Consider the following 9,863-nt stretch of genomic DNA (forward strand, 5'->3'; position numbering starts at 1 on the left):
TGTTATAGCTACCTATATTGAACCTAGAGAGTTTCAACCAAAGATAATAAACATGTATTAACATTTTCCTTTTTGAGACATTCTTTCTAGTTTACTTACTAGTAAAATAGTAGCTAAATTACTTGATTATAACGGAAGTCTACGGTGCGCCTTGGTTACTAAGCAACCAGGACGCTACGGAACACCTGCTGCACTGCGGCACTGGGATGGAACACATTTGCGGCACCGGAAGGAGAAAAAAATCAGCTGTGCAAAAATGTTTTTGGTGATGATGGGGACGTCGAAATAGTCATTGTATGGAATTCCCACACTTCATGCAGTGCTGCTCAGAAACATATTTTACCTGACTACGAAATATTGTACTTTTTCTGTAGCAAACTATTTGCTGGCTAGCTAAGAATAACACAATTTTGAGCTTTACAATTAGTGCTAGTCTAGCTGCCTTGTCATGCTAGTAGCTGACAAAGCTAGAGCTACGTTATTCTCTGCGATCGTACAGCCAAAGCAAAGCCTGCAAATAAGAGTAAGTAATTAGCTAGCTAGCTTGTCAACAGATATGGTAACTACACCCCAGAATGATCAAATTAACCAAGTCACTTTGCCATTTAGCATTGCCAAGGTACTACTGTAGTCCAGATAATCTAGAAGATGTAGAAAGACTTGCCAATAATAATATGGTCTGGACCACACTGGAGTAGCTGCTAACGCAAGTCATATCTTATTTCATAACATTTATGCATAAGAATAGTATGTCAGCTAGCCAAATCAGGCATTTCTCAGCACCAGCGAGTATCTTTGCAGAGAAAGTCAGTTTGAGTAAGATGCCTTGCTAAGTACTATATGTGCATTTGTTGCCTTTGTTGTGGCTAGTCTTAACAGTCAGGATATGTATCGTTCTGTTCGACTGTAAATTCAGATGATTTAATTTAGCAGGGACGAATGGGATTGGCCACTGTTTGGAGCTAGGACACCAGTGCAGGTATGAGTCTTTTACCATAAATAGGAAAATACAAAATGTTTATTCTGACCAAAGAACCCAAAATTAGATTACAAGTTACGATTGAGTTAATGTATTTAAAGTATTTTACATCTACAATATTATGTTTTAAATACCCTGCAGACATGAGTCGCTTCTGCTCCAACAACAACTTTCCATATGACAACAATATCCTAGTTTTGGACATGGTGCTGGGTTCTCTGTTGGGAGTGCCACAGCCTATCAACTGGGATAATGTGGCCAAACTTGTCCCTGGCTTCACTCCAAAAGAGGTATGTCCAACCATGAGAACAGTGCACGCTAGATATATTACGAATCATTGTACTGACCGGTGACATGATGACTACTCACTATGTGGCTTTATCAAAAATTCAGGATTCTGTAGCAATCATAGCTAGGGTGACCGTTAAAGGTACATGTATATGTAGCTACATACATTTGAAATGCATATTTCAAAAGACTATATTAAAACATTTAGATATTTATTATATAATGTATTAGTTTTTTCATTTAGCAGATGCTTTTATCGAAAGTGTCATACAGTACAAGTTGTGATTGGAACCTGTGACCTTGATCTGCAGTCAGAAGATCTACCTCTGAGCTATACCTTTCTGATTCTGATGCTTAGCTAGTAATGTAAAATATGTAGTTATATAACACTAGGTGCAGTGCAAGAGCCAGACCAAAGAGATAAATACATCACATTTCTATATTGTTTTCTAATAAACATTTTTATTAGAAAATGTGTGAAAACATTTAGTCCTTGTACTCTACAGTATGTTGTGTTCTTGGTATCACAGTCATTGCTTGGGACGTAGTTGGGATAATGCAGCATGTAAAAACAAAATGAGTCAGACAGTGAGTTAAGAGTTTTGTTATGGACTTTATTGCTACCCACAGTGCGCAAGAAGATTTGAGGAACTAAAGAATACAGGGGAATTCCCCCATGCAGATGACCAATGCAATGGGCTGACAGCAGGAGGCTCCTCCCCTTCAGACACCCTTCCCACATACATTAAGTCCTCCCTATTGGATACAGAAGAAGCTGGGGAGACTGGCACCAATCAATGCACTGGCCTAGTTACAGGTGAGGCTGATAGGTTCATACGCTGTTAAAGCAATTCCCAAACCATACTTCAGCTCTTGTCTTGGACTTAGAGACTTGAAATCCCTTCAAATCTTCTTGTGCCTCGTGTGGTTGATTTGTATCATCAGGTTTGAAAGTGATCTCCTCAGGAAGGAGTGTGGCTGGGGAGAAAGCGAGGCGGGCCTCAGGTGAGGAAGAGGAGTTACCCCAGGAGGAGCGAGGGTGAGTGGAACACATAAGGTTGACCTTAATGTATCGCAGATTATTCACACAGACAACTCCTGAGTTATCAAGATGAACTAAAGTCAGATCTGTCTAGGAAATACCACTGTTGAGGAGGTAGCAGTTTGCAAATCAGCCTGTTTTCCACATCATTTTTATCAGAGTTTGTGGTGATTCTTTTTATTTCACGTGATTTTGAAGTTCACTTTTATTTCAAGTTTTCACTTTGACAGCCAGCAACTCCCCAATACAGGTGTTTCCCCTACACTATACATACTGAGATGGCCTGTCTGTGTGTCTATTTTTGCATTTGTATCTCTCTCTCCCCCTCGCACAGACCCAACATGGTCATCCATGTGTGTGATGAGGCCAAGAATCTGAAGCAGGACTTTGTGTGTCCCCGAGACCTGCTGGTGAACGAGATGCGCTACTTTGCCGAGTACTTGTCAGTGGACGCCCAGCGCTGGGAGGAGGTGGACATCTCAGTGCACTGTGACGTACAGATCTTCGACTGGCTCATGAACTACGTGAAGAGGTCAGCCGACTGCAACAAAGAGAAACCCAGGCTTGGTAATGAAACGCAAATATGGCGACCAACGATGGTGGCGTCTAAATGTCTAAATATATTCACCTCACATTTGTGGATGCCATCAATAGCCTTACTGTGTGTGAATCAGTCAGTGGTTCTTTGATTTGTTTGTTCAAGTTGGTGGTGGTGTGTTTTTGTTTAGTCTCTGCCAGTGTGTTATGTGGTTGGCTAGTCGTTTGGTTGGTTATGTGGTGTTTGTTGGTTACAGAGCCCAGCAATGTGATCTCAATCCTGATCTCCTCCGAATTCTTGAAGATGGACACGTTAGTAAGTGTTGTGATGTGAGCTTGTTGGCTATGCAGTGAATGTAAATAGTTTTTTTTTTCTGGTGCAGTGCATAGTGTAAACAGATCTGGGACTACTTTTTTATTGTTGCATCAAACAAAAAAAATGTGTCTGGCACTGTTGTTGAAAAGAAAGGTGTTTTGAACTGTAATCTGTCTATGTTGCATGGTTTGCATGAGTGGTGTTGTTTTGTATATACTGAACACATTTCTTTCTCATTTAAACTGGGATAGGAAGAATTGTTAAACTGTGTGGCCAGTAAACTCACATGGCCATGCACAGACATTACTCTATAGCGGTCCATAGTGGTTCATACAAAAGTGAACTAGACTTAGAATTCAGTCCTTTTGCCTGAATTGCACCATGTTATTCTATGGCTGCAAATGTAATTTGACCTCAAAATTGGTGATCTAATATCCAGTCTAGTTCAGCATCTTTTCAAAACTGGTTTTAACACACTTCGTAAACCATGCCAACTGCAAGATGAAACCTACAGATGACCACACTTCAGTGAGTGATGCCTTGCCCATCATTCTCAGGTGGAGGAATGCATACAGTATTGCCACAAGCACATGACCGCCATCGTGGCCACGCCCTGTAACATGAACTGCATCAACAGCAATCTCGCAGCACGCATCGCTGACCTCTTTGACCACAACGAGGCGGACGAAATCAAAGACAAAAAAGACAAATTCAAAAGGTAAGTCAAAGCAAACAGCCTATCATTTTTTCCAGTGACAACATTTATGCATTCTGATCTGAACAAAACCCAAAAAACAATAATGCTTAGTTAAAATAATAAAGACTCATTTCCCCCTAACCCCACTAGCAAACTGTTTCAGAAGAAAATTGAGCGTCTTTTTGAGGTCAACTACAAGAACCAAGATTCCCCGGGGAATGCAGCAACTCTGTACAGGCAAGAAAACCCCCTGTTTGTGAGATGGCGGTGGTGGTGGGGGGGGGGGTTCAAGTGTTTCATCAACCTTAACTGTCTGTATTTCCGCCCTCAGGTGTGGTCTGTGCCTTAAGCTGCTGACCAAAGACACAGAGCGACGGGTCCCTTGCGTCCCAGGAAAAATCAACGTCGACCTGCTCGGAAACATTGCATACACACACACCAGGTTGGGACATCGGATACACTTGGACGCGTTCTTGAAATCCTTCATTGAGAGTCAATAAAAAACGGTGTGCATATGAAATGTGTGTGTGTTTAGGCAGAAGAGCTGGGAGGTGCATGAGTATGCGAGTGGTTTATATGAAGAGCTGAAGTCCTGGGTGTTGGTCTACTGGAGGATCTGGGGCACTGTAAACCATCTAACCTGCTCCCGTTGCCAACAGGTACGCGTGCGTGTATTAATTATTTAAATTGCTCATGTACTTGGACCAATTATTACAGTGGTGCATGTGTGTCTGTGTGTCTGTGTCTGTGCAGGCCTTTGTGTGTGCTGAGCTGTCCCACTGCAGGTACCATCCTGAGAGTGTCGTGTACTCGGGTAGGGGCGCGGAGCAAGGCTGGCATGGGACTGGTATATACCCCTGCTGCAACCAGAGAGTGCTCCGCTTTGATCCCACCGGTATGCCCAAGGTAGACACACTCACACAAATACACTCCCTCACACACATACACACACGCGTGCTTCAACTCTGCCTCTGTAGTTCAAAATACAGCGTTAAAATGCAATACACGCAGATTGAGCGGTTATGGGTAACGTGTGTGTTTGTGTGCATGCGCACAGGGCTGTCAGATGAGGGACCATGTCGTGAGTGCGTCCCACAATGGAGACTGTGGAGACCAGCAGTCTGACTCTGCACAGACGAGACTGCTGAACGACCTGCTACTGCATCGAGACGCAGTGTGTGTGCTCCACACACAGCCACCGGAAGGGTAGGAAACACCGCGGTTTTTCAGTCAATTGTTTGAACAAAAAAATTTTTGATGTTGTTTTTCTTTTATATTTGTGTGTGTGTGTGTGTGTCAGGCATTTGGAGTCCCCCAGCAGTGCAGAGAGGGTGCTGGACTGTGATATCCTTCTGGAGCCAGGGCTTCTGGGACCTCTGAGAGGAGAGTGTAGTTCTGTAAGTCTCTCTCTGTGTCTCTCTGTGTCTCTCTGTGTCTCTCTGTGTCTCTCTCTGTCTCTCTCTCTCTCTCTCTCTCTCTCTCTCTCTCTCTCTCTCTCTCTCTCTCTCTCTCTCTCTCTCTCTCTCTCTCTCTCTGTCTCTCTCTCTCTCTCCGTCTATCTCTTTCTCTTTGTCTCTCTCTTTGTCTCTCTCTCTCTCTTTGTCTCTCTGTCTGTCTCTCTCTCTCTTTGTCTCTCTCTTTGTCTCTCTCTCTCTCTTTGTCTCTCTGTCTGTCTGTCTCTCTCTCTCTGTGTCTCTCTCTTTGTCTCTCTGTCTGTCTCTCTCTCTCTGTGTCTCTCTCTTTGTCTCTCTGTCTGTCTCTCTCTCTCTGTCTCTCTCTCTTTGTCTCTCTGTCTGTCTCTCTCTCTCTGTGTCTCTCTCTTTGTCTCTCTTTCTATAGCTCTCCATTTTAAGATCAGTAAAATACACATCTGTGGGGTGCTTAAAGTCACAGTTATCTCCAGTTTTGAACATGAACCTAACCTCTTTTCAACCCCTTTTTTTCTTTGTAGTTTTCACTGTTGAAGAACTGGAGTCTGCAACTGGTATGCTTTCTACGTGTTTACTAAAAGGTCCAAGGTTAACCTGAGGTTAGCACAGGTTAACTATCTGATTCACCTTCTGATTCACCTGACCTTTGGCAGAGACAGCAGTCCCTGTTTTCAGAGGACGAGGAGTACACCACAGGGTCAGAGGTCACTGAGGACGAGGTCGGGGATGAGGAAGAGGTGTCAAAGAAGCAAGGTGTGGTACACCAGCCATGGGGCCTTTTAATCTGTGGGAATTGGATCTTGAAACCGAGGGGGGCAGTGAACTGAACATGATATTTTACGATGTGCTTTTGTTCATTCTTCCTACTGTACTGTATGTAGTTACACAAAGCTGATCCAGTGCTTACGATGGTGTCATTTTAGAGTGTTCATGTCTATTTCCAGCTGCTAAGAAGGCAAAGAAGTCCAGCAAACCTGTGAAAAGGCAGATGTCTTCACCCAATTTTCAACGTAAAGAGAAAGCAGCTGAGAAAGTGGGTTTGAATTGTTACTTTATGTACAGTAAGTGTAGTTGGATAGTAACTTAATGTCAGTACTTCGGTTATAAGATGCTTATCCTTATTGTTTGGTTTAATATAAAAATATGTGTACATTATTACAGGGGATAGGGTTATAAGAACTTTGATTTATTCAAATAGTAGAACCTTATTTGATCTATGAATAGCATCTCAGTAGCAGTTTTAGCAGAGAATATAGTTCCTTGATACACATTGCTATTGTACTTGGTGTATTAATTATGAAAGAAAAAAATACTAAAGCAAAAATGCTTTAAGATATCATGAAATGAAAAGACAAAACAAAAGTTTTCTCAACATTGCCCTTTCATAAGGCCAAACAAATACCAAAAAATAATAGGCAATATTCATAGAGAACATCTTGGGTGCCTTACTGCCTTAAGACTTTTGCACAGCACTGTGTGTAATCTTCATTTTTATCACCGTTCAAAATTGACTTTGTACATTTACAGAACCCCTCACGGGACAGCACCCCTTTCACGTGAGTTCAACTTTGTTCTGAAATACATTCTTGTCAGTTCAGCTTCATAGTTGACGATACGGAACGCAATTTGTGCATTAGTTAGTTCAAAGAATGAATCAGCGCCGGGTGATGAGGGAGCTTGTGGATGTGTCTTCCAGAGTGAGTGCTCAGAAGAGTAAATGGGACAGCGCTCGCTCCATGCGCTACAACCAAGACGCCCAGAGAGAGGAAGGTAACACGGTCACCAGTCACTGACAGGAGCTGGTTTTTTTCCTAGTACAAACCTTGTTTACTGTACATAATCTCCCCTCTTCCTGTACCCCAGACCAGCGGCGAATGGTGGAGATTATTGGACACCTGACTAAGATGAGGTTTGGGGACCAGGAGCAGAGCAAGGCCAAGGACACAAAGGAGGTACGCTCCTGTAGAGCAGTAGACCTACAGTATCAATAGACTTCCTGTGGGAAGTCTCTGCGCTTGTGGTCAAGTTTATTTGATGATGTCAGTATTAGCCTAAATAAGCCTCTACCCTGTGTTTACGACTGTCTGTGAGAACTGTGGTCAGGGGTTTTGTTGGGTTTGTCATGTGGTCATGTTGGCAGTGTGTGTGTTGTATGTGGTTGTGTAATATGTGGTTGTGGTTGTTACTGTAGCATGCCGGGGGAATATATTCCCGTCTGGAGGCCCAGTTCAGGAGCTCCTCCCAGACCAGCAGTCGACAGAGTGGCTCGGACAAAACCCTCAGGTACCATGTGTACTTCTGTAGACGCGCGCACACACACACATACACATACACACACACACACACACACTTCCTATACACCTTGAGACTGCAAGGCAACAAAGTATCTTCGTACGCTCCCTGTCTTTCTATGTCTTATATGATCCTCTCGTTCTGTTCTTCCCCCCACGCATTCATGGAATCTCTTAGAACAAAGGCCCGCTTTGCCCAGGTGCGGCCAACATAGACGGAAGGACACCCATGGAAAGGAAGAGGAGGAGAAAGATGGGGCGATCCTCACCTGAAAATCAAGCGTAAGATCGCCCACAATCGGGATCCTAGAAAGAGCCCCTCCTCCCTAACTCGCTCCACTCTGCCCTACTTAAGAACGGGTCATGCTTGGGTCCCACTCCTGGGCTCGTGGTTTAGCTTCGCCATAGGACTGTGGCCCACCTCTAGAGCAGTCCAGCCCCCATCAGCCTGATTGACCACCACTGGGAGACCTCCAGTCACCCCGTTTCCTCTCGCTTGTCAAACTGTATGCCAATGCAATACATCAGCGGTCTCAACCCTGCTCCTAGGTAGGCAGAGAGTGTACAGGCTTTTACTCCTGACCGGCACCAACACCCCTTTGTGTTAATCTACATTCAATTAGTAACAGTCTAATTTCACTTGTAGTCAATTTATGTTTGTGCTGGACTAAACCTAAGTACTGTCTGCTGTAGGTGTGTTAGGACCAGGGTTGGTGACCTCCTGAAAGAAGTTCATCCAGCTCAACCTGCGTAGACTAACCTTAGAATCTTCCATAACTGAAAAAGTAGGTGGTTGCCACTAGACATATGGTCAATAGAATTCTTGTTGCTATTTCTGTGTACCAAATGGATAAACCATAACACTCTGGGACCAAAATAACATGAATAAACTGTGCTCCAAAATAAAATGACAAATATCAACTATTTGGTTGTTACTGTGACCTATTCTTGTATTGTATGCAGGCCAGGTATAGGTGAGATTGTGTACACACGGCTGAGTGCTTTCCTGTAACTGTATATGGTGTTGTTATTGGTAAGCGTGTTAGGCAGACTCGGGCTCTGTGCAGTTCAGTTCTTCTCCTTTGGGTGTCAGTATCAGTACTGGGAGTTTGTGTCACCAACACCCCTTAGAAGTTTAACTTTGCCTCAGTGGCACCAACATTAGCCTCAGATGGAATCTGAAGTTGCATTTTCATGGTGACAGGTATTTTGATTTGAATTAAAACTATTTAACTATTTCCATTCATATATGGCTTCTTTAGGTGGATTAAGCCAAATACCTAGGTTTCAAAAAAAAAATATCAGAATTGTCATGCTCATCACTTTGATTATTAATACTTGGTTTAGTTGATCTAACATGTTTCTTCCGTCTTTGGGGTGGGTATTTTGAGCTGACTTTGAGTGGTTGTTTGTTGGATACTTCTGGAACCCTGAAGTGTAGCTGTTGCTATGCCCGGCTGGCATAGGTAAGTTGGCGGTGCCGTATATCTATCTAGGCACAACTACTAGCTGGCTTCCTCACTACCCAGGAGTATTAATAACCCCAGAGAGATGGGGGGCCGGGGGACAACATGGCCCGTGTCCCAGCAGTGAGCCTTCCTGCTCTATCCGATAGCAGATGCCAAGAATGACTCCCCTAAACTGGGTCAGGGAGACAGAGGGCCTCCGGTTACCCCCATGTTTGTAACCCTTGTGTGGGGACAAGTTTAATGATCATTGCAGCACAAGGTTCAGGCAGGAGGACTCAGTAGTGTTGCTACTTGATACTTCCACACAATACAATACATTATTGTAATATTTGATTTGGCATATGGTTGTGCTCGCAGCGGCTCCCTGCCGCACCCAACTGAGACACCCTCTCCTGAGACACCGTCTCGACATCCGGCCAGAGAGCAGCAAATGCATTCCCCCTGAGAAAGAAGAAAAAAGAACACAGACAAAGGGTGGAGGCTGCAGGAAACCGAGGGCGTCTGTGTCGCACCAACAATGCAAGTGCCGGGATCACTGCTATATACCCCGCCCTATTAGGAAGGTGTGCCTTGACGCACGATGACGATTTGCTAGTGACGAGCGAGGTCTCGCATCCCCCTGCATGAACCAGCTCCGCTTGTTTGTGAATTGTAAGTGAAAATGGATGACCCCTGCATGGAGCGCTGGTCACAATGCCAATGTGTTCCAAAATGTGCATGGAAAAAAAGTAGAGCCTTATGTTGGTTGTTGCATTAGAAATCTTTGTTACCTTGTAATAGAGTTTCACTAACTTTTAATGGAATACTGTTTGCA

General features: G+C 43.8%; 1 protein-coding gene across 5 annotated transcripts; it reads left to right on the plus strand.

Annotated features, from left to right (window-relative positions):
• Nucleotides 1-207: 207 nt before the first annotated feature.
• Nucleotides 208-8,504, plus strand: sanbr (SANT and BTB domain regulator of CSR). 5 transcript variants are annotated; one of them, XR_014724680.1, is made up of 23 exons: nt 208-523; nt 931-979; nt 1,121-1,269; nt 1,898-2,084; nt 2,213-2,306; nt 2,644-2,876; nt 3,104-3,162; nt 3,720-3,880; nt 4,010-4,096; nt 4,191-4,301; nt 4,395-4,518; nt 4,613-4,765; nt 4,917-5,065; nt 5,160-5,256; nt 5,811-5,843; nt 5,943-6,042; nt 6,234-6,322; nt 6,817-6,845; nt 6,986-7,059; nt 7,153-7,241; nt 7,481-7,572; nt 7,759-8,129; nt 8,274-8,504. XR_014724680.1 is itself a non-coding variant. In XM_084667246.1 (22 exons), the coding sequence occupies exons 3-22, from the start codon at nt 1,123-1,125 to the stop codon at nt 7,793-7,795; spliced, it is 2,145 nt and encodes a 714-aa protein (XP_084523372.1). In that variant the 5' UTR covers nt 208-523; nt 931-979; nt 1,121-1,122; the 3' UTR covers nt 7,796-8,504. The 5 variants fall into 5 exon arrangements, 3 of the variants coding, with proteins under 3 accessions (XP_084523372.1, XP_084523374.1, XP_084523373.1); XR_014724681.1 differs by having other exon boundaries at nt 7,759-7,862; XM_084667246.1 differs by having other exon boundaries at nt 7,759-8,504.
• The last annotated feature ends 1,359 nt before the right edge of the window (nt 8,505-9,863 follow it).

This window comes from Hypomesus nipponensis, chromosome 11, assembly GCF_054491055.1.
Source record: "Hypomesus nipponensis isolate SF chromosome 11, ASM5449105v1, whole genome shotgun sequence".
In the NCBI taxonomy this organism is placed as follows: domain Eukaryota; kingdom Metazoa; phylum Chordata; class Actinopteri; order Osmeriformes; family Osmeridae; genus Hypomesus; species Hypomesus nipponensis.

Coding starts and splice junctions, on each gene's coding strand:
- sanbr (XM_084667246.1), top strand. CDS start 1,123: ATGAGTCGCTTCTGCTCCAACAACAACTTTCCATATGACAACAATATC. Junction 4,097..4,190: donor AATGCAGCAACTCTGTACAG/GCAAGAAAACCC, acceptor TTCCGCCCTCAG/GTGTGGTCTGTGCCTTAAGC. Junction 4,302..4,394: donor ATTGCATACACACACACCAG/GTTGGGACATCG, acceptor GTGTGTGTTTAG/GCAGAAGAGCTGGGAGGTGC.